This window comes from Xiphophorus maculatus, chromosome 9 (genome assembly GCF_002775205.1).
Source record: "Xiphophorus maculatus strain JP 163 A chromosome 9, X_maculatus-5.0-male, whole genome shotgun sequence".
Taxonomy (NCBI): domain Eukaryota; kingdom Metazoa; phylum Chordata; class Actinopteri; order Cyprinodontiformes; family Poeciliidae; genus Xiphophorus; species Xiphophorus maculatus.
The window spans coordinates 20,600,962-20,625,043 of record NC_036451.1 but is presented as its reverse complement, the minus strand read 5'-3'; the positions used below and the strand labels follow the sequence as shown (position 1 = coordinate 20,625,043).

At 41.8% G+C, this 24,082-nt stretch overlaps 2 protein-coding genes across 3 annotated transcripts; one reads left to right on the top strand and one right to left on the bottom strand.

Annotated features, from left to right (window-relative positions):
- The first annotated feature begins 478 nt into the window (after nucleotides 1-478).
- Nucleotides 479-3,493, top strand: polr2e (RNA polymerase II subunit E). The gene is made up of 8 exons (XM_014471474.2): nucleotides 479-651; nucleotides 1,031-1,205; nucleotides 2,050-2,165; nucleotides 2,269-2,349; nucleotides 2,437-2,495; nucleotides 2,602-2,680; nucleotides 3,149-3,221; nucleotides 3,343-3,493. The coding sequence occupies exons 1-7, from the start codon at nucleotides 595-597 to the stop codon at nucleotides 3,212-3,214; spliced, it is 633 nt and encodes a 210-aa protein (XP_014326960.1). The 5' UTR covers nucleotides 479-594; the 3' UTR covers nucleotides 3,215-3,221; nucleotides 3,343-3,493.
- A 284-nt stretch (nucleotides 3,494-3,777) lies between these two features.
- On the bottom strand, nucleotides 3,778-22,896 carry arhgap45 (Rho GTPase activating protein 45). Of its 2 annotated transcripts, none has more exons than XM_014470932.2 (24): nucleotides 22,583-22,896; nucleotides 20,441-20,690; nucleotides 19,816-19,998; nucleotides 15,465-15,605; nucleotides 15,304-15,388; nucleotides 13,275-13,347; nucleotides 13,089-13,164; nucleotides 12,121-12,252; nucleotides 11,187-11,248; nucleotides 10,966-11,076; nucleotides 10,796-10,876; nucleotides 10,547-10,714; nucleotides 10,242-10,379; nucleotides 9,946-10,142; nucleotides 9,200-9,309; nucleotides 9,007-9,090; nucleotides 8,712-8,813; nucleotides 8,460-8,623; nucleotides 7,457-7,645; nucleotides 7,235-7,372; nucleotides 6,508-6,779; nucleotides 5,614-5,851; nucleotides 4,736-4,838; nucleotides 3,778-4,650 (listed from the first exon to the last, which is right to left on the bottom strand). In XM_014470932.2, exons 1-24 carry the CDS (start codon nucleotides 22,868-22,870, stop codon nucleotides 4,190-4,192), a joined length of 3,846 nt encoding a protein of 1,281 aa, XP_014326418.2. In that variant the 5' UTR covers nucleotides 22,871-22,896; the 3' UTR covers nucleotides 3,778-4,189. The 2 variants fall into 2 exon arrangements, with proteins under 2 accessions (XP_014326418.2, XP_023195018.1); XM_023339250.1 differs by lacking the exon at nucleotides 22,583-22,896 and adding an exon at nucleotides 22,008-22,538.
- Nucleotides 22,897-24,082: the final 1,186 nt, after the last annotated feature.

Genomic DNA, 24,082 nt, shown 5'->3' with positions numbered 1-24,082 from the left:
TTATTATTATTATTATTATTATTATTATTGTTAATAACAATAATAATTCACCCAGCTAGCGTAATTATTCAAATGCACCACCTCAACGTCGCCGCCATATTGTGATTGTCATCAGTTATTTAAATAAATGAAAATTTAACACAATTTTAATATTTTTTCGCAACAATATTGCAATAATAATCATTATTATTAACGCAATATTATGGCAAAGACCATGACCCTGATTATAACTAAAACCGAGCTGAACAAAAGTGTATTGTGGAGCTGCATAAGAGTTTTCTGTATTACAAGCACAAGATAAATATAAAATTACTGGAACGTGAACTTCTGTGAGCCTTTTAACCAGGAAAACATCCGCATATAAAAGAAAACAAAACAAGATACTGTTTCCGGTGGGTAACTAATACGAAGCTGCCCCTCACAATATGGCAGACGCACTGGCGTATCATGTCTCACAGCACGTGACGTCATTACCCTGCGTTGGTAAACGAAAGCGTGTGTCGCCTTGTCTAAGACGAGGATCAAAACGGTCTTATCCATTAAAAAACTCCATCCTTTTTGTACATTTTGTTCAGCTGGGTTATTTAAGGCGATATGGATGACGAGGAGGAAACTTACAGGCTGTGGAAAATCCGCAAAACCATCATGCAGGTGCGTTAGATTTGAAAGTTATCTTCCTTAGCATGTTAGCTTGGCGGGTCGCTTGTTTCAATAAAGAGATCTTCTTTGTGGTGTTGGAAATCCTGGGGTTTCATAGAGTTTTAAACTCTTTTCTTGTTGACATTTAGCATTTTCAGTGCAAGTAGCAACCTAATAAAATAAAGCCCGATAAAATGAGTAACGATACGGTTGGAGGTAAATATTGTCGCTGTAAGGTTTCTGGACTCCACTAACTAACTATCATTATTTGACTATAAGCTTATACTAAAAGTAAGAGCCAGTGATGGATAAAGTCTATATGGTCGGACTGTCAGACAGGACAAACTTGCTCTGAATAAATAAACCTACGTTGCTTCTGATTCTCCCACAGCTCTGCCATGACAGAGGCTATTTGGTGACGCAAGACGAGTTGGATCAGACTCTGGAGGAGTTCAAGAGTCAGTTCGGAGACAAACCCAGCGAAGGTCGACCCAGACGTACAGACCTTACAGTGCTGGTGGCACATAATGATGATCCCACAGACCAGATGTTTGTTTTCTTTCCTGGTAAGATTTTGCGTTTACAGTTCAGCCTTTAAACGGCAGTGTGCAAAGTATTTGATTTACTTTGAAGCATTCTGAATTTTTGTGTTTTATTGAAGAAATTTTGAGCAAAAAAAAATGATCTTAAATTCCTTTGAAGCTTTATATTAAATATTATTTTACTTCTTACTTTCAGTCTACTTTTTGTACATCATTTTTATATTTATGAGTTGTCAAAGAAGGAACTATCACTGATATATTTTGATTATATTTGCTTCCCAGTATCAGCACAGACACACAATGTTAATTTGTAACCCTCTAGTTATGAATTCATAATGGCTTTTGCCAGCATAATAATAATAATTTTAATAATAAATGATAATCTTGAAATTCCTTCATTTTTTGGGATTAGAACTACAAAATGTCTTTTCCTTTATATGTTCTAGCTTGAAAAAATAAGTAGTTATCAGCAGGTCAGTGCTTGGTACATTCCAGGAAACGGCCTAATTGACAAAAAAATAAAACCAACTAAATAAAACTGAAGTTACATCCTTTACATATTTCAAGTGACAAGAAATCTCAAGAAGACTTGAACCAGAAATTGAGATATGCAATACTACGTTTTGAAAGATTTATCAAATATTCGTGAATTGATGCAGGAAAACTTCCTTTCCATATGTGTCAAACTGCCCAAACAGGTGTAAACAGTTCTAGTCTTTTCCTGAGAGAAAGATGCAAATGTATTCAAATTCTAACTTGAACAGAAAGAAATGAGGCACAGTAAATATTATTGCTTTATTTGAAATTGAGACGTGTTTGATCTGATGGATGAAAATATTCGTGTTCATCGTTTTGTCGTCCCTGCCAGAGGAACCCAAAGTGGGGATAAAGACCATCAAGATGTACTGCCAGCGGATGCAGGAGGAGAACATCACTAGAGCCATCATTGTGGTTCAGATGGGCATGACGCCCTCGGCCAAGCAGGTGAACAACTTTCACAGTCATGCAACGCTTCGCGTGAGAAGGTTTGGAAAAGCGACTCTTTCCTGGATGTTTTTCTAAATCAGTTTATTGATATTTGTTGCAGTCTCTAGTGGACATGGCACCCAAGTACATACTGGAGCAGTTTCTGCAGCAGGAGCTGCTTATTAACATCACAGAGCATGAGGTAAACAACAATGAGTTATTTTAGTTTAGTTTTTAACATGAACTAAAAACAGCGGGTTCAATTCTGCATCCTGTCTTTGACTTTCAGCTTGTTCCTGAGCACATCGTCATGACAAAAGAGGAAGTGACTGAACTTCTAGCCAGATAGTATCCTGGTCGTTCCACCTCTGCAGTGTGTGTTGCAGTGTGCCAAGAGGTTTTATGCTTTGTTTTCCGTTTGTGCCTTTGTTCTCCTTAACACCTTTTAATTTAGTAAGTTAAAGGAAAGCCAGTTACCAAGGATACAGGCCGGAGACCCCGTGGCTCGCTACTTTGGATTGAAGAGAGGACAGGTACGGTAAACACGCAGCGAAGACAGACAAGCACAATGCATTAAATACGAGTAGAAATAATCTGTAACATCTCTGAGTGGGGAAACTCCAGCAAGGTGACAGGCAAATCCAAACATGCAAATTCCCACAGAGGTAGAAAGATAAAACCATAAAATAAGAAGTGCCTGCACCTGAAAGCAGATTTGACATTTAAAGAACTGCACAAAGGGTCCAGTTGGTTCTGTAAACATGTTTTTCTCACGGGTGCAGCTGCAGACCAACAGTGCACACCACAAATGTCCTCACTATCAGATTCACTACAAAATGATTCACTTCAAAATGAGCTCTCTGTTTACTGGAACTTTTATGAGCTGTACAGTTGTGTGATTTGAATAAATGTTTGGACAAATGCAAAACACCGTCAGCAGTGTTATGGAAACAGAAAAGAAAGAAAAAAACAAATGGAAGCTATTTTTGTGAATATTACAGGTTGTGAAAATCATCCGGCCCAGTGAAACTGCTGGCAGGTACATCACCTACAGGCTGGTCCAGTGATGGACAGGTACGCAAAACAACTTTTAAGACATTATCCAGTTTTAAACTCTCTGAACCATCCATTTGTATTTTAAGTCTTTCAGTTTTGAGTTGCAGAATCTGACACACGCGTCCGTTTTGTTTTCTAGTTCTACTGAATCGACCTTCAGGACCGCTGAAATCCAATTTTTGCTTGTGGATGGAATTTCTCCTTGTTTTTAACTTCTGTAGATTCCATTTTTGTGTGTATTTACTGATTTTTTTTGTAAAATAAAGTCAATTTAAATATGGTTGCCTGAATCTTTAGTTTAAAGCAAAGTTTTACTGGTGTGCAGAGCTGTGTCAAGAATGCGAGTACCTACCTTCTTTTTCCTTTTGAAAGGCATGCTGTAGCTGCTGTAGGCTGGAGTTTCTAATGCTGATTCTTTTTTTAACCTCGTCTCTCACAGACACTTCCTCTTTATGCCCTCCCTAAAACCAGACTAGTGACATCATGACGGGGGCAGAAACTACGCGCTTCCTGCTCTCCATTGGTTCCTTTTTCTGTTAGGTGAAAAATGCTAAACAGAAATACATGAGGAACATTTCAAAATAAAAATCAATTTTTATTAGAATAAGTCAGACATTCAGAGACAGATGGAAAACATGTCAGAAATTGCTAAAGTTAAAAATTTCACAGCACTTTAAAAAGGAAACTGTTCAGTAGTTGAACTAACTACAAACTTATCTGACCGATATTCACATTAAGCTTGTAGAACTACAAAAATGCTGGAAAAAAAGTACATGAAATCAAATTTCTTGAAGTGACGGTTAATTCAAAGAGCAGTAAGCGTGCAGAAGTTTCTCTGCCAGATTAATGACCTTTTACAAAAGTGGAATAAAAACTCATTTTAGTCTCATCGTACATCCTCGACTGACTTTAATGTATAAAAGCACATTTATTTATTTGTATCTTGCAGACATCCAACTCTGTCGGTTGAATTTAAAATCCTGTAATCAGACAAACTCAGGCTCTGTGTCCCGCCTCCTTGTCAGCGGTAGATTCTTTCTGCACAGGCAGGCCAGCGGGACGCCCGACAGGCTGGCTATGGGGGAGCTCAGCTGGTTGTTGTTGTTGTTGGACTGGTTCACGCTGAGCTCAGCCAGTGAGGTCGTGACTTCCTGCTCTGCTGCTGCTGTGTCTTCCTCTGGCGGGGCGCTCTCCGGCACAGCGGGGGGCTCTCCTTCTCCGTCTCCTTCGGGGATGTCCAGATCCTGCTCTGTGTCCTGTTCCGGGTCGGTGTGGGTGGCGGAGTGGCCGGACAGGTCCAGGCTGTCCCTGTAGCTCAGCTGCTCGTCCTCCGTGCTCACCACGCTCTCCTGCTTCATCAGCCTGCTGGAGCTGTGGCTGCCCTCGTCCAGCTCCGAGTCGGAGTCGGGGAGCGGGTCGCTGGAGCCCAGCGATCCCAAAGAACTTCCTGGTTTAGAAATGAGCATCCAAACTTAAAAACCTTGTTTACTCAGAGAGGATTTCAAAAGATTTGAGTTAATATAGAAATTCACCGCAGCCCTCCTCCTGTCTGTCTGAGTCCGGCTTGTTCTGGTCGTCTTTGCTTCCATCCTCTTCTCCATCTCCAGTGCTTTCCATCTTAACTCCAACACTTTCCTGATTGAGTGAGGCGACGGGGGAGGTTTGAGAGATTTGCTTATCTTCATTTAACACATTGCATCACATGAGACAATCTTAAAATAGTTTCAACTGAACAGTTCCTGGGTTTTATGGAGGGTTTCCAACCATATTTATATTGTTTACAAAGATGCTTATGTGCATTTCAAATGGAAAATTGATGCTTACAACAGATGTGAAGTTGATCAACTTTCTGTGCTCCTTAGAGCAAGGAAATAAAAATTAATCACACTCATTTTCATTTCCAGCCACACCATGAATGTCCTCAAAGATCCGGTTGAGGCAGAAATTGATCAACTGGTAAAATATTGTACCTTTATGAAAAAATTATATTTAAAGGCCAAGTAATTCATACAAACAGAAACTAATTTGACTGATAAAATAATATTTAAACACACAACTATTATCTTGAAGTTGTATTTCTGTGGCCGCCTGGTGGGCCATAGAAATAGTTCTGGTGGGCCGAATTTGGCCCGTGGGCCTCGAGTTTGACATATGCTTCAATATCAATATTATATTGAATAGATTGGTTGGAAAATCTTAAAACTGCTTCATATTTTAAAATTCGTCATGTTAGAGGAAACTAATGTATTTAATTGGAATTTTATGAGACATCACTCTTAAAATTTTTAATGTTACAATTAGGAACGATGTTGGAAGTTTGTAGTAAGAGAAAAGAAAAAATTCTAGGTTAATGAATATTTGTGTACTGACTGAAATATTTGTACTGACTGAAATATTTCCCAGCACCTACCTGCTGCGTGGATGTAGATGTGGAGCGTGCGATTTTGTTGGTCTGGGAGGTTTTCGACTGGAATATTGAAGAGTAGAAGACGATGAGGGCCTCCACAATGCGGGCCTGGTGAGGGTAGTCCACCAGAGAGGACAGGGATATCGTGGCCCCGGTGGGACGGGGACGCATCAGGGAGGGCCCGAACACAATGCCCAAGTTGCTGGGGCTCATCTTGTTGTCCTCCTCCAGCTCTGCAATCCTGGATCAACAGAAACTTAGTCAGTGGGACCGCATGGAAACTAGTGGTTTTATTTAGAGCTGAAATGATTAATCGAATTGATCGTGATAAATCAATTACTGAAATCGTCAACAGATTTATCAATTAATTGTTAATTGGAGTATAGAGACTCAAAAAAATGCAATTTGCAGAAAGAACAGCAACAGTAATTAAACCAAAATTGTACAAATATATATATTTTGCATTCAAGAGGAAAAACCCAGAACTCCTCAAATATTTTAGTTCAAATTCTGCACAACAAATCTATTAAACATCTTTTGGTTATCCAATTAGAGGTGTTTAATCAAAAAATTAAACATATTAACCCTACAACACTGTATTGATGTCAAAATCAAGCAGAAAGGACAAAACTTGAAAAGTATTGAAGTATATTTTGCTGTTCACTAAAGGAATGCCATGTTGTTGCATTTAGGCAATAAAATGTTCATCTTCTCATTGTAAGAAAAAAAAGGAACTGAATTATTTATTTGCATTTTTTAATGTTGTATAAAAAAAGGCTAAAATGAAAAATCTGCAGGATGTGCAAATCAAATGTTATCCGATTAATCGTCAAAATAATCGATAGATTAATTGAGAACAGAAATAATCATTAGCAGAAGTCCTAGTTGCCAGCTGACCTTCGAAGGTGGCGAACGATGTACCGCAACGTAGCAGAGTTGGGCTTGGGCAGCTCCTTCACCAGCTCCTTCAGACTGTCCACCAAAACAAGGACTTCCCGGTCCGAGTCGGGCCCCAGGTCCACCAGCTCGGGGCCCCGGACCGCTACTGGGTTGGCGCTGCTCGATTCGGCCTCCTCTCCCTCGGGCGCGTCTCCCTCGCTGTGCAAACTCTCCTTGGCCAGACCCATCAGTGTGTTGTACAGACGGAAAGGCATGATGGGCTCCGGCAGCTGGAGGCAACAGGAAACAGATGCACAGAATTCAGATAACATGGAAACGAGGACGACTGGAATCAAATACAAAGCAAAATGAGGGCCAAGCTCTCACAGTTTTAACAGTTTCTTGAGGTTCCTGCACTGGAATCTAAGCAAGAGTTGAGATTTATGCAAAACATATCTATAACCTAGTTTAGCTAAAAGGTTTAAAAATGGCACCTTATTATCCGTTTTTAAAATTTGACCGACTTCTGGCCAATCCAGGGGAATAATATATACACAAATTTTAATCGCAATGATTTAATACAGAAAGATATAAAAAGTAAAAACTATCAAACTTGGCAAGTTCAAATATTCAGTTCTCTAATGGATCTAATGTCTTACCATTTTACCTCTGGTAAACAAAATCAAACTGAGAGACTAGAAGAAGTGATGAAGTGTGGGTACTTGTTCTAGGATGCTTCGTGTACCTGTCTGAGGTAAAGCTTGAGGACGTTGCTGATGTCATGCGGCGAGCACTGAGACAGCTCCACCAGCTCCTTGCCGTTTTCGAAGGCCTGACAGAGTTTCTCCACGCGGGTCTTCACGCCGTTCACCCTGTAGATGCCCTGCGAAGAGGAGGCAGCGGTTCACGGCCGACACTTTGACACCGGCCCAAACGTCTTGAACGGAGAGATTGGGAGCCTCCTCACCTTCATCTTGAGGGCGCGCCTCTCGATCTCAGAGATGCACTTTGTGATGATGAAGGGGATGCCGTCGCTGGCGCAGCTCGCCACCTGGGTGAAGTCCCGGCCGAACAGCTGCAGGCGGCCCTGCAGCTTCTTATGGCCACACTGGATGGCGAGGGTCTCCAGGCAACGCTTGTGACACGACAGGAAACACTGGGAGGGGATAGAAAAATCAGCCTGAAAGTTTTCGGGTCTTTTTTTTTTTTTTTTTACCGTGATGCCACACAATGAAAAGAAGTGCAGACAAAACCAGAAGTGCTTCTAGTTATAATTTATAAAACTGTAAGCATGCGGAGGCTCGTTCAGAGCCCTCCATCATGAGCCTGATGGTGATTTATGCGAAATGTTAAAGTAAACGTAGCTGTCACTGCTGTACAATATTGTCTGAATATTTTAGAAATGGCTCATGTTTAAACTGAATCCATTTACTCAGTGGGGAAAACAATCCTTGTAAAACAATAACGGAGGCATATCTTTAATTATGCTTTATTTTTCAAAGTTGATCAAATGCGTTGAAAATTTTAATCATTAATTTACAACAGAAGGTTGTAAATATAACTTTGGCACTGAAATATAAACTTGGCATTAAGGTAGGTCTTTAATATCTTTAAATCTATCTCATCAATGATGATAATGTCTATACGTTTATTTAATATTTAAATTACATTTAATTAACTTGATCTATAAGACAATGAAAAGGATTTTATTGTGTGGCCCCTCAACACCTTTTGTCTCCTGTTAAAAAGTTTAAGAACTGAGGTCAGCATTTTATAAAAATACATAATTTACAGAAGTTAAAAGCATGTATTAAAAACTGTTACTTTTCCTCAAAAAGGTTTGAGAAATCAACACAGATAGATTTCCTTGTTGATTTGAAAAATAAAGTCTAAAAGAACAACTCCTCAGAAAATATAATTGTACAGAACTTCTGCAAAATAAATGAATAAAGTCCTGATGAAGGACTCACTTCCTCGCACTCGGCCCCCTGGAAGTAAACGTAGCTGTCACATTCCCGACACTTGGCAGGAGTCCTCAGCTTCCTCAGCTTGTGGGTCTGGGCCGCTTTGGACAGGCCGATGTTCCGGAAAGGTCTGGTGGAGACCACCACGTCTGGATCCATGCCGTTAATATCTGCACAGAACCGTCGTCGTCACACACAGAACAGGAGAAGTCGGCCACAGAAAGCGCAGCGGAAGGACGATCCTGTGCTAAAACGTACTTGGAGTTTCAAACGATGAAACGTTTCCATCTTTCTCATCTGTCTCCTCATCAGACGACATTGTTCCAGTCGAGGACGTTCGAGCCATTTTGGAAATGTCACCTAAAAATTTTACGGCTCAATGTGAGATTTTTTTAAAACTTAATTTACCTTTAACCTTTGTAAAACCAGATGTTTATAAGTCAGCACACAGAAAATGAACTTTCAAAGGGCTTATTGGTTTGTTAGTGGCACGGTGAAGAGGTAATCTTCAGTTTGCTGTCAAACTGTTCACCAAAACAAATTTGTGACTCACTGGTGCTGGCAGTGGGAGAATCCAGCCCCGTGTCTACCATACTGTCATTGCTCACTGTTGAACCCCAGGATTTGTGTCCCTGTCCTGGAAAAATGAAAAACAACAAAATGAGAGGAGAAGCAAACATTGGAATAGCAGCTTAGCTTTAAAGCCTTAATAACGATGTCCACGGTTCTTGGAAGGCATTGCTTACTCTTGCGTTGAGCCTCCGCCTCTGCAGCAGTAGGATCCACACTGATGGTGGGACCTTCAGTCTGACTCGTATGTTGATCGGTGTTGAAACTGTCATTTCTTGGTCTGTGGCTGAAATCATTTGTTATATTCGGTTTAGCATTTTATATGGATGTCTGTTCAACACATCTGAAGATTTTCCTTGCACCTTTTCAGATTTTCACAGATTTTAATGTATTTTAGTGGGATTTTTATGTGCAAGACAAAGAAACTGAAATCTGAAAAACCTGAATTTGAATTCAAATCCTTTTAGTTGGAGAAAAAAAAAGATCTTGTTGCTCTCACAACAAGTTTTCTAATTTGTGTTTTCCTTTAGCATGAACAGGGAGGCTGGTCTCAGTTGTGATGTTCAGCAGTCTCCTATGTGTTAAACTCGAGGTCTGGGGGCTAAATCCGGCCCGCCGTAGCTGGTTATGTGGCCCTCGAAACACAGGCATATGAAGAGAACTTCAATGTAACAACTGTTATTTCGTCAAATCAAATTACTTGTTTTTGGATAGCTTCAAATTACATCAACGTGAAAAGATGCTACATTTTCAGAAATACTCCCCAAATACAGCGAAAGCCATATAATTCAAACAGTTTTGTCAATATGTAGTTTTATTAATACATTCTGCCACAACTAGCTCTTGAAATGAGAAGGACTTTGACACCCCTCCTCTAAGGGTTTTTTTTGTGTGAGGTGTTTGCTCTGAGAGAATCCCTCACCTGGACGATGAGCTGGTCGGGGAGTACGTCTCAAACGAGTAGTGGACGCCAGGCTGTTCGGGCAGCTGCAGGTCTCGTACGTGGGCTGCGTACTGCTGGCCGGGGTCGTACAGCTTACTGCTCTCACACAGGGTCTGGTAGTGGACGGGCAGCGCCACGGTCTGCATGTGCATGAGCTGGTAGTAGGAGATGGTGGCCTGCAGGAGGAAGGACAAAAGTGTAAACGCACTTCAGCGTCCGCAGCAGATACGAGGCGGCGGTGGTGGCACTTCTGGACTGGTTATGCGCGTTCTGACCGATCGGAGCGTCTGGTCGCTCTGTTTGATGACGTCCTGAAGCTGCCGCAGCACCGTCACCTTCGTGTGCTCCAGCTCCAGCTGCTGAGTGGTGGCATCTGCGATGCATGTTCTATAGGTGGCCTCCGCTTCGACTGCCTGTGTAGATATAAAAACACAAGTTTATGCTTTAGCTTCTCTAATAGGTATATCACATTGCGCAGCTCAAAAAAGATATTCAAGGTGCATCTGTAGGCAGACGGATGTCTATTGTCATGTAGTTGTAGAGGTAAAGGTATGAATCAATTAAGAATACTCATAAACACCTTGTTGCGAGCCTCTTCTTCAACACGCTTCTTCTTCTCCACAGACTTTGCAGTAGAACCTCCTCCCTCCTCTTCGGCTCTGCAGGCCGCCGTTTTGGCCTTCTCGTACTCCTCGCAGCGAACCATGTAAGCTTGCTTGGCTTTTCGCAGGTTTGCCTCGCACTCCAGCTAACCGAGAAAAGTCATTTTCAATCGCAAGTTGAAATCCGAACCAGCCATGTACAATTCAAAACAAAAAAAATGTCCTACCAGCTTTCTCTTTGCTCGAATCCAGAGCTCCTTGATGTCCTTCCGCTTCTTCTCGTGCTCCTGCTTGCGTTGCAGCAGCGGCTGTGTGGGGAAGGCCAAATGTTAGGTCAAGGGTTGGATCGAGAGCAAAAAGGTCAGAGGTGCAGAAGCTGCGTTTATGATGCAGACACCTGAATGAAAGTCTGACTGTGCAGAGTGGTGTTGGCCTGCTGCAGCCCTATGCTTTGCTCCTGGTCCTGCTCCAGAGCGAGAGAGTAGATGGAGTAGAGGGGCATGTGGGGCTGAAGGGAGAAACACAACACTTCATATCAGTGAAAGAAGATTTAACGATACCCTCAGAACTTTTTCAATACAATTTTTGATATTTGGAAATAGAAAGAATGGGATTTACGTGTGTTATGCTGTGTTTGCAGGACTGGTATAATCTCTGAAGGCCTTTGGAGAACTCCGCCTCTGTAACACAAGAGCAGCAAAACCTGTTGGCACTGTAGCTCCCCCTTGTGGTTGTTGAAAAGTTTAGAGACTTAATTCCACACTATACAGAGAATCGTACTGCTTCACAGCGAGTGATGTAAATGTGGTACAGCTAATGTTTTAATGAAGAATAAAAAGCAAAAACAACAGCCAAGACCAAATCTACTCTTGTTGTCCTTATGTGCTGACAGATTAAGACTTGCAGCAGAGCTTGCTACTTTTAAGAGGTTGAAAAAGTAGTTGCTTAAAATATTTCTGATTTTTATCCTTGTTTTTCACTTTATTACAGTAGAACTTGCAGTAAAGACGTTTGTCAAGCAATGACTTGTTGCCTGAAGAAAATTTGCAAATAGTGGCATCAGAATTTTACGTCAGAGATGTGTTCCCTGAACGTAAACATCTACAGTAACTCACAGTAATATTAAGACTTAGTACATCTGACCAAGATTTATAAAGTAGCAACTAAAAATGAAAAAATATGTCACGCATTTGCGTTCAGCTGCTTATAGAATAAGATACACATAGGTTTTGCACACTTACTAGTTGGGCAACTGCTGAAGATAGCTGGTTGAAGTGAAATTTTTTTAAGAGCATCGTAGTAAAGGGAGCTAAATAAAAATCTTTTTCTTCCACTTTCATAATTGCCCGTCATGTAAAATCCCCCAGAAAACACATTGAACGTTGTGGTTGTAATGTGTGCTCTATTGTAAAGTTCCCTGTGAAATACTTTCACAAGCCACTGTGACTTCTAGATAACCAGAAAACAAACAAAACAAACATTTTCTGTTCTTTAAATTTCCATGCAGGACATTTGTCCTCTGAGAGCCTGAACTTGAGGCATTTCCACTTACCCAACGTGGTTCTCTTTTCCACATAAGTTATCAGATCCTTCATGTACTTAGAAATGGATTTGGCATAGACCAGAGCCGAGTCCACACCTCCCTCACTGCGCTGGAGAATCACATCCACTTCCTCAACTCGGCCTGTGAAATGACACGCAAACCTTCGTCAGTCGACGAACTCAAAACAAAGCAGTTTTTCCTACCAACTGTGATTTGATTCGAGCCTCCTTCTGGTACGCCCAGGTTTGCAGTAGTTTCTGTAATGGTCTCAGGTAGAAGATTTTAAATGTCTCAATGCTGAACATTTACTTTAGTTGTTTCCAGTGTTTGTTTGTTGTACTTTTTTTCTTACAATACTTTAAAAAATGTTAAGCTCATATGACATATGACTAACTTGAAGGTTTCTTCAAGTTAGAAATAAATCATTCCTTTCCACTGTTGCCTCACAGCATGTCTGTTTTTTTAAGAATATACTTAAAAATACTTAATATTACTAAGACTGATATAAAAAAAACCTCTGGGGTTTGTTTAACATTAAAAACAGATTCAATCTGGTCCAATCTGAACTGGGAGATGCATCGGCATGAATACAAGTTGAACTGAGTAGAATTTGAAAAGTATGGAGGTAAAAACCCGAATAATGTATTTTTTAAATAGTTATAGGAGACTTCATTGATGCAGAGCAGGACCAAAGAGCAGAGAGAGAAGGAGGAAGTTCAAACCATCTCTACCATCGATCATATCCTCAAGTCCAATGTCTCCATACACCCAGGTAGACATTAAAAGGAGGTCAAAGGTGGATGAGGCGAGTTAGGAGTTCTTACTAACAACCCACTGTGTCATCCAGGACATGTTACTGTGAAACATTGCGTCTGCTGCCCAGAAATTGAGCTTTTAGCTTGTCATATAGGGGCTTGGGTTGATTTTACGCAACGTTAATTTTAGCAGTAATTGGAGTGGAGGAGCTCATCACGTACCGTTGTCATGCAGGTCACTCCTGAAGTGTCCCCCTTCTACTCCCTGACCTGCTGCAGCGTACAAGTTCTCCATCGACTGAAACCACAAGACATTTGGCGGTGAAACTTTCTGGATTATGGTTTTCATTGGGAACAGTAGTAAATCTGTTTAAGTTGGCATGTAGGATGTAATGGATTCAAACTCACTCTGCTTTTCTCTGTGGGCAGCAGGGAGAGCAGCGTGCTGCTGTCCACTTCCCCCATCAGAAGCTCGGACACACTGGAGAGGAAGAAACGGGGGCATTTCAGTGAGTTTTAAAATGATTACTTCTGCCAATTTTATTATGACTCACCACAAATGAAAAATAAATAAATAAATTTAAAAAAAAACAGCATTTTTTAAAATTATGCAAAAGTGTTATGGTCCGACTCATCAATTATCAATAGCTCCACCTTAATAGAAATTAATGTTTCTTTTTTAATAATACTCATTCTCAGAAATTACATTTTAGGGTTAAATGTAATAGGGCTGCAGCTACCGGTCATTTTAGTGAAAAATTATTCAATCCATTAATCGGATGAAAAAATTGGCACATTCTGCATGTCACCATTTAAGTTTTAGTACAATATTAGAGATACAAAACAATTCAATGTCTTTTTTTTTTTCAATATGTGAGAAAATAAACACTTTATCACCTGAAATACAATAAGAGCATTGCTTAGTGAATGCTTGATCATTTGTAGCAAAACATCTGCAGCTAAGAAAATACGTCTAACATCAACATATGAAAAGCTTTGCTCTTTTAGGGTGATGTAATGTAGTAGGGCTAATTTTTGGATTAACTGATTAATAATTTCTCTAGCTATGAGATAACAAGATGCTTAACTGGACATTTTATTAAACAGAATTTGAGTGAACAGAGTTTTAGTGAAGCTAAAACTATGCCACTTCAGGAGTTCTGCGAAGAGCAAATTTACAAAAAAAAAAAAAAAATGTTTTCCCTTAAATCTAAAATGTATATATTTTTTGCACAGTTTTAGCCTAATTACTGCTCTGAATGTGTTACTCATTCAGCAAATAGTCTATTTTTGAGTCTGTTTACTCCAGTTAAGGATTAATGTATCACTAATTTAGTTGGTAATTAATTCAATTGTTTCAGCCCTAAACTGTAATTATAGCGCTAATGTATACAAGATTAACTTTTAAGAGTTATTTAAATACAGCAACTTTTAATGATATTCCCATTTATTGATATTCCTATCAATAAATGGGTAAATGATATTAAACACATTGTAGCAGAGGTGTAGAAACTACGGCTCAGACATTAGTCAGTTTGGTTTTGTGAACAGTTACGCTTTTAGAAGAGGAAAAAAGGGAAGAGGTCGGAGCCTAATGCGAAACCTTTTGCAGGTACAGCAGAGACAGGAAGTGACAAAGATAAAACTTTTGAACCAAGTCACCTCTATCAGGTTCAATCATTTTTCTGTGAAATCAATAAGTTTGTTTCCTGTGAAACCGGGGTTGTCTGGCAACATGTTGGACAAACAGCGAAAGCACAAAAGCGGGTACTCCATGTTCGAGTTGTTTTGTTGTGACAGAAAGGTCGGTTGGACGGAGAGCGGAGGAGGGAATGAGGAAACAGACACGTCAGGCAGATTTCAACTGTCTCTGCCAGCTCACTTCCTCCTAAAACCGACGGCTGTCTAAACCCTGAAGCGGCACAGACACTTCGCTCTCTTTTCACCGGTTTACTTTTAAGAAAATTAGTAAATGAAAAAAAAAAAAAACACAAACTAATCTCGAATCATTTTTAAATCGTTGATTTGATCCGCTTTCCTCCTGTGCATTTAATTTCCGGTGATCATTCTCACACCGTCTCGTTGCTTCAGACTGTGCCGTTAGATCTCAGGTAGTCAACAGAAGTTTCAAGTTTTGGTTTTGTGACGGTAGATGAAAAAAACAAAAAAGAAACAAAAGAAAAAAAACACAAAAAAAACAAGCCACTTCCTGTTTTCAGCTTTGGCTCATGCAAATGTGTCACCATCAAGCACTTCTCTCTGCTTCCCAACATCAGACTCTCAGCTCACTACTACACACACACCTACGAGCACACACACACACCATTAGAGTATGTCAAATACATGTGGACACCATTACGAAGCCAGACCGTTATCGCCAACGGCAACAAACACCAGCTTCACTTACAGCTGCTAAATATAACCTTGCTGCACTTACTTGCTACTGAAGGCGACTGCAATGGTCTCGATGGCCTTCTCAAAGTCTTTCTTGTCCGTCTCGTTGGACGCCTCATAGTGGAACCCTGCAGCAACGTCCAGATGTTCAGGTTGCAGCAGTTTCCCCCAGAACATTGAAACCCTCCTCTACCTTCTCCTCACCTTTGACCTTGGAGATGAGCTTCCCAGCAGCAGTGAGGATCTCCACCGTGTTCAGCAGCGGGTACGTGTTGATGACCTGACGCAGGTTTCGCAGCACCTCTCCCAAACACTCATGTGCCACGGGCCGCTGGCTCTCCTTACCTGTGTGAAGGAAGAGCTGGGTGAGACGAGCATATAAAAAGACCGCAAAAAAAAAAGTAAGAAAGAAAAAAAAAAAAGAGACGGTGCCACAGATTGTGAATGTTTCCGTTAAACAATCAGCATCTCTGCGGGAGCCGCTCTCAGATGTAATTAAATCTGGTATAGGCTTTAATTATTGCTGCTTGTGAGCTGCTCCATGATGTAAATATACACCATAAAACGCTGAGATGCAAGGAGGAGAATTATTGGTTTTATTTCCACTGTAAAAGTTTGCCTCCACAACAAACGGAAAAATATCCACTTTGCAGCAGAGAGCCTTTAGTTCCCTTCATTTCCTGTTGGTCGTATCTTTAAATGGGAGCAAAAACCATTGTCCTGTCATCCTGTGTGTTATAAGCCGCTGAATTACAGATTAAGTTCTGCAGAGCTCTGATAATGACAAGCACCACACCAGTCCTATAGGACAGACATTGTTTTAGCTTCGTCAGGCCGCAACATTACCCAGCTGCTGCTGAAGCTTTAATTTCTTCCTTAAACTTCATCATAAAAGTACATTTCCTTCTGGCCATTGAGACCAAGCCTCTTGCACTTCATCAATTATCCACATGATAAATTATAATGCGTTTGATAATTGGATTCTGAATATTTTTTGAAGTGCAGTTTTGTTTACAGAGACTTGATGATCCATTTTATTTATGGTTTCGATTATGTATGGGTTTTATTTCCGTTTTATTTATCGTTTTTGATTGCCGTGTTTTATTTTGGATATTTACAGTATCTTCCTGGTCAAGTGTTTAGTTTGTCTTTGACAGGGAAAACTTGTATTCTTATATCATTATCAATGGCTTCAAATATTACTAAAAGTTGCTTTCTAGGACAATTTACTGTGCAGCAAAATTTGTTGTGACTAGTCTAGCTGGGACTAATGTGGAAATGTTTAGACTCTAAACCGAAAGAGGTTTAAAAAAAAATCATTCTGGTACGAGTTAGCAGTACGAGTGACATTTTCTCTTTGACTGGGATTTTGATTTGAAGGATTGCAAAAACAACTCGAGGTAAAACCGATACAGAAGTTTTCCTCATTGTGCACACACTCCTCTCAGCTCGTCGTTCTACAAAAAAAGAAATCCCCTCATGGGCCAATCTTCAGCCAAGAAGACAACAAAGAAAAATGAAAAACCATATTAAAATATTTTTAGCTCTAAAAAAAAAAAAAAAAAAAAGGTGCTGGCTGTTCCACTCCAATTCCATTTTCTACTTTTACTTTCTGCTGTGAGGAAATATTGGATGTGAATAATATTCACCAGCAGGAGGTAACTCAGTTATTCTAGTCTGATCAGGGATTATATAATCTGTCAATCGAACCAAACAGGGATCAGAATTATTGAAAACAAGATGCAATACAAGATTGGTGGAAAATATACAGTTGCATTCAATATTACACACCAGTACACACACACACACACATATATATATATATAAATATATATATATATATGTGTACCCAACTATTGAGAAAAATGAATTGATACTGGTAAGTGTGTTGGTTTGTGTTTAGGAAATGAAAGTAGGTTGGGATAAAATAGCAGCACTCTGGTATGAAAATGGGGCCATCAAGAGGCAAATAGATTTGGAGCTTCTCTAAAATCTCATGATCAACAGGAAATAAGACATGAATTAACTGATTAGCATAAATAACTAAATAAACCTGCTTTACTCATATTGTGATTTGTAAATGTGTTAAAGGCTCCAAAACTGCTCAGACTAATTAGGACGTGATTAATTGTTGAATTTGGTTGTTCTTGTTTGGCCTGGAAGCCAAAATGCTCCATACAAGTATTTATAGCCACTGAACTGTTTCACATTTTCTCACATTATAAGTCAAAAACTTTGGAGAATTGTATCAATAGTCAAATAAGTAAAAATCTGAAGAAAACAAAAAAGAAAAAGAAGAAGCAGCGTTTAGTTTTATTCAGCCTCCATCACTGCGTTATCCTGAAATAAAATTTAATTCAATCAACTCTCTTCAGAGGTTATCTACTTAGCAAAAAGATTCAACCTCAGCTGTTTTGTGAAGCGTTCACAGAAAATTAGAGCGCAAACATGAAGAAAAAGGAACACCACAGACGGGTCAGAGAGAAAGCTGTGGAGAACTTTAGAGCTGGGTTAGGTTTTAAAACGAAACCCCAAACTTTAAACATCTCACAGCGTTCTCTTCAATCATCTCCAGCTGGGCTGAAAGGCCCAACAAGGAGGAGTATTAAATCCGACGCTTACCGGGAGAATCCATCCACATGACAACTGTTAAAAGTCTGGCCTTTATCAGAGAGCAGAAAGACGAAAACATCAAGAAGTTTTCCACAATTCATGCTGAGGACATGACAAAGAGGAAGAAGTTGCTCTGGTCAGATGAGACCAAATATTATGTGGCCTACAGGCAAACCCACAGTGTGACAATGCACATCAGCCTGAACACATAGCCCCCCTTGGTGAAACATGATGGTGGCAGCCTCATGCTGCGGGCTGCTTTTTTGTAACGCGGACAGGGAAGCTGCTCAAAGTTGATGGAGAAATTATGTTGAGCTACAAATCCAGGATGCAAAGAAAATCATTTTGAGTTTTTTTCTCAAGATGCATCATTTCCTTCCACTTCGCGTACAGCATTAATAAAGTACATTAAAGCTTGTGAATGTCAAGGTCATTTAATTTATATAGCACATTTTCAGCAACAAGGCAGCTCAAAGTGCTTTGTAATGAGAAGAAAAAAGAAAAAAAAGAATAGTTTGGAGGGAATTTCGACAGTACAAAAAAAAAAAAAAAAAAAAAACCCAGTCGTCTAGCTTCGCTTCACAACCAAAAAAGCCAAGGCAGCATGTTTAGGAGGCAGCTGAGTGGCAGCAATCGCTTTATTTCCCTTTTGGCTAAAAAGCAGACAAATTCCCTAGTCACAAGGTGTTACAAAACAAAGAACAGTCAGTGTGAGACAGTCAAGTAAACTAAAGGTCAGCTTTGATCCCAGTGAAGACACTACAGCCTGCTTAATTGTGTTCTTCACCACACTTTTTGTTGTTTTTTCCTCTCCTTACAATCGTCTTTTTGCTACCTAGCGCCGCCTGCAGCTGGAGGAGGTAAGACAGCAGCTGAAACCTTCATTCTCCCACAGTCTGTCAGTCGAATTCAGCCAATGGTGGAGGAGCACCAGGTGACCCAGAAGGGAACAGTTTTGCAGTGGTGCCACAGAGGATGTGGCCCTTTTTCGAGATTTGCAAGATTAGTCTTCAGCTCTGGTAGTCTGCTGTATCTGCTTCCTGTGGCTCACGAAGGCAGGTCACCTTGATCGCAACTGAAAACTAAAGTAAAAAAAACAAAAAAACAAAGTGGCACCATAACAGTAAAATAAAGAGCTTCACAGTAGGAGCAGAATTATGAGAGTCAGAGTGACGGTGATGTAGGTCAACCCATCAGAGTAGGAAGTGTTCAACGAGGCTTTTCTGTCTTTGAGTTATCCATCATGGCTTCCTGTTCAGAAAGCCAACATGGGTGGAGAGCGTGACTTCACAAAAGATAGCAGGAGACAGAAAAATAGTTCAGGATCTGCCATAAATAAATATGTTGTAACTAGATTATGGAGGAAGCTGGACGACAGTCTGAGAAGTTCTGCTTGTGGAAGCCGGTCCACTGTGGGCTCTGCCGCGTCGCAGGCCGTTTCAGGCTCGGCTGCATCGTGCAGGAGGGGCACAGAGTGCACGAACACGGCTGCAGTAAACAAGAAGCTGGCTTCCTGCAGGAGACAAGAGCGCGGTCGCGTCTGTGGGCGCAGCGGAAGCGCACTCGTCAACTCAAGAGAGAGGAAGCTGCACACAGAGGCTCCGCCCGCCGCCGCTGTCACTCACGTAAAGCACACGTGTTTGGGCTGATGTAAGAGCGACAGGAGGGCCTTCTGACAGATCGCTCGTGAGAAGTTGAATAAAGTCACCAAAAACAGCATTGTCCTGCTTGAGAACTCCCCCCTCCCTGTGAGAACAAACATACCTGTCTCCACAATGACACAAAGATGTATTTTGTCTGCCCCGACGTGAAAACAGGCAGTATGTTATAATATTTCATGTCGATTACAGCACAGGAAGCGGATATACAAAGTTAACTCAAATAGAATAGCTCCAAAATGTTTGGACCCCTCTCTCTCTTTGCTCGGGGGTCTGCCTCTTACCCTCAGCCAGCACGACATCCTTGAGCTTGTCCACGGCCTCGGCGAAGCGTGCCACGTCCCTCAGCAGGGCTGGGATGTCCTCCACCTCGATCACGGTGCTCTCCGGTACTTCGGACTGGGGGGACGGGCTCAAGGCCCCCTTTCCCTGACCTTTAGTGTGGACCCACGATGGCAGCGGGAACCCTGGGCAGACATGGAAACACAAGACGGTCAATTTTGCCTGGAATATTTCACCTCTGAGACGTTCTCAAGAGAGTAACTCCTTGGAGACGGTTCCAAGAAAGCTCTTCAAAGTGGACACAAACTACCCTCAGAATTACGATGTAATTGAAGAATATACAGAACACACAAAGCAAATTTAGAGGTGCAGTTAGGTGTAGGAGAGATTTGGGGTACAACGAATTTGAGAGCTTTGAATGTTAAGATTTCTTTAAGAATAATCAACCTTCAAAGTTGCTTTCTGTTTAGAGTCTAATCATCCTATAAGAACTAGGATGTTCTGTTGAAGCGCCAGATTCGCACACATCCACCCAGCTGTTGACACAGAGGGCCACGCCTTCAGCAGCCAGGTGTGATGACTTTAATGAGACACTGTGTAGAAGTGAAGGTTGTTCTTGAGGCTGACCTGCGGCGCTGGCGTGTCGACTCAGAGCGGTGGGCCTCTTCAGGGTCTGGACAGGGGACGGACAACCCACCCCCTGCATGGCGGCCAGCTTGGCGTGCTGGGGGCTCGGGGTCCCCGGGCAGGACAGGGACAAATCCTGGAGCCCCGCTGCGGTGGGGGTGAAGCTCGAAGAGGCGGTGGAGGAACAGGGCGAGGAGGAGAGGGCGGCGTCGCCCGCATCTTTCCGAGGCTGCTCCGAGAGAATGGACAGCTGGGAGAAAGAAATGCAGATTTTAAGTTTTCCACTGGAGGTTCGTCCTACCGACTCCAGTGGTTTTTCAAAGGATTATACCAGATAAAAGAGGAAGAAATGCCCTTAAATTATTTTTTTTTAAATCAAAACATAAAGGGAATACCGATCCCACTCATTAATTCCTACAATAAGCTGCTTTTTCTTGGTCAGTTAAGTTTTAAATAAAAAATAAATAGAACAAAATACATCTGAGAGATACGTTTCTTCTGACTGGGAGTATTATTATTACTCAGCCAGAGATCTGATTGAATCTGATCTGAATCTATGAAGGTAGAAGATTAGGGTGATGACAAGGAGGCCTTCCCACCTCTGAGACCTGGAGCTCATCAGCAAAGATAAAACATCAAAATATTAGTGGAAATGTACAAAACGCTGCTCCACAGTTATATGAAGAGTACAACTATTTTAACATGCCAGTCTAAATGAAATGAAAAACAGACTTCTTAAAAAAAATGATACCCTTTGAACATTGTCTTCTCATCTTTTGGGAGATCTCCGTCTCATTTTCAACGCGAAATAAACTTCTTGGTTAAATAATTATCATTTTGATTCTAAGTTTATCAATTGTGTGACTAAATTTGGGCCCGACTTTATCTGAATCTGTCTACATCTGCATTGTTAAATCCGTTTTTATACTTATACTTCTGAAAATGAACCAGACCTGTTCATCTTTAAAAATACCTCGAGAAGGCCTGCGGTGTGAATTCACCCATCCAAAAAGTAACTCGGTTGAATTCAGCTTGGTATACCAACATTCATCCGATTCTTAATGAAGCAAAAGACGCATTTAAAGCTCGATGTATTTGTAAGCTGAAACGGTAGCTCTGATCAATTTTTGGAACGGGAGAGAAACAGCACTGAGCCGCTTCAGTAAACGATCGACGGCTAGAGACCGTTAAGGCTCCCTACAGAGAGGAGTGACCTACGATGGCCCCTACGGCCTCCGCCGCCACCGCTAGCACCAGCAGCAGCAGCTCTGCTGTTGGTAAACACACATAGGAAGCCTTTCACAAGATCCTGAGCTGCGTTGTGCAACACTTCCTGACTCCAAGCTGCCTCGGGTGTGGCAATTTGACACATAGTGTCGAATGTCATGATGGTTGGAGAGGCCACACTGGAAATTCCCCCAAATGAAGTGCAAACGAGACACACTGAAAAAAATTTAGGGGTTAATGTCAAACACATTTCTGACCTGACCAAAAACATCTCGGTCAGACGTAAGGAACTAGAATATTGCACTTATCCGGATGGCGTTGAAGAGAAGTAGCCTCCTACCTGTTTAAGCCATATGCTGTGCTTGTTGGGCAGTATGTCCAGCTTGTCCTTGCCTTTGGACTCTGCTTTCTTAACTCTCTGAGTGGTGGAGTAAGGGTTGTAGCTGTTTTTATTGCTACGTTTCAGCATTCTTCTCAATCTAGCTGCAGCTCCAATCCACTTCTGAATGCAGTCTCTCACCGAGCCACTGCAGAATGGCTCGCACGAAAGAACTGAACGAACGAAAACCCGCAAGAGATGAACCTCCTATGCAACACTTGACCAGATGTGAGCCAATGTGGGATCGGGTGCCAGTGAGCGCATTTTGCCCTCATGACGCTGCGTTTTGGTGATTGCCTTCAAGACGTTTCATGCAGTTGACAGTTTCTCACACCATGCAGCCAGCAAAGCAGAATTTTTTTTTTTTTTTGAGAAAGCTGGGAGCAGGCGTTAAAAGCCCCTCCACTCTCACACAAATAGAAACACCTCTTGGTTGGAGATCTGTCCAGCCTGTCCCCTCCAGATGAAGGTTATCTGACTCTACACACACACCAACAGACTAACAAGGGAGAAACCAGAAGTGATGCGCTACTCACAGACGCCGCGCCGCTCTGTGGCCCCGGGCTTCCTGTTCGGCTCTTCTTTGAGATGGACGGCGTCTTGATGAGCTCCCGCGGTTTCTTCCTGAACATCTTCAGAGTGCCCTTCCCGTCCATCCCGACTTCTTTGAGTTTGACGCACAGACCCCCCACCCACCCCCCGACTCGCCACTTGTTCCGTCTGCCGCTGGCGTTCAGCGGGAACTCGGTGCCATCCGGACCAGCTCTGAGCCACGATAGCTGTGTGTGCGTCTTCCTCCTCCTGTGGCTGCTGCTGTTGCTCATCGAGCCGCGCAGGCTCACTGACTCGCAGAGACGCACGGCTGGGCTCACCGCAAAACTGCGCGCTCTTGGCATCCGCTCTCTGCGCACGCGTGGGCGTGGGGGGAGACACAGAGGTGTATTACACCTGCTCTACAAACTTTCAACAGGAATATCTCAGCTCGGAGGCAGATTTGTCTCATGGGTGAGAACCGATGTGATGGAGGGGGGGGTGCGCGCGCGCGCTCTCTCTCTCTCTCTCTCTCTCTCTCTCTCAGTTGTCTCTTCGCTCCACAGCAATTAGCTCATCCTGACACAGGTGCGTGTCCAACACGTGACCCGGGCTGCGTCACCTGCCCGAGACGTTAAAACGAGTGTTATCAATGCAAACAAGATTTTTACTCCCAGTGTGGAAAATGCAAATTTAGGGAGCTCAGGAAGATCCCGCTAAACTCTGGTTACAAAACTCAAACCCTGGATAAAAGCGTGTTCTGATAAAAGCTTTAAAGGTCAAATATTTACTTCAAAACTATATATATATATATATATATATATGTGTCTTTTTGCCCTCCAGCGTTTCTCCCTTTGCTCCACAGCAAAGGGAGAAACCATTAAAGTACAACTCGAAACCACTTCTTTCTCGCTCTCTGTATCAGCGCAGACTCGCTATGAACCTCACCACAGGTCACTACTTCTATTTTCAATGTAATGCCATTATGAGGCTTTAACATGGCAGGTGAAACATTGATGTATTAAACTACAACTGCATTTTGAGTTAGAAATACACATCCTGGGGCGTAGGGGTTAGCGCGACCCACGTTTGGAGGCCTTGAGTCCTCGACGCGGCCGTCACGGGTTCGATTCCCGGAATCCGCATGTCTTCCCCCCTTCCTGTCAGCCTACTTTCATACGAGGGACACTAGAGCCCACAAAAAGTAACTTGGAGGGGAGAGAAAAAATAAATACACATCCTGTCATCATCGACATGACTCGTATTAAATTTTGTCTTTTAATAAAAGATTGGAACAGTTCCTTTTTCGAGGTGAACTCATAAGGCAACAGAAAACACCACTGACATTTAAAACAAGCATTTGGTGCACCACTTTATTGGATGTAGTGGAAACCAGAAGTTTATATACACAGAGTAAAACGACAGGGATGCATTTTGTTTCCTGAAGTTAAATCAGACCAAACTTCCCTTGTTTTAGTTCAGTTAGAACCAAGTGAACAATTGAG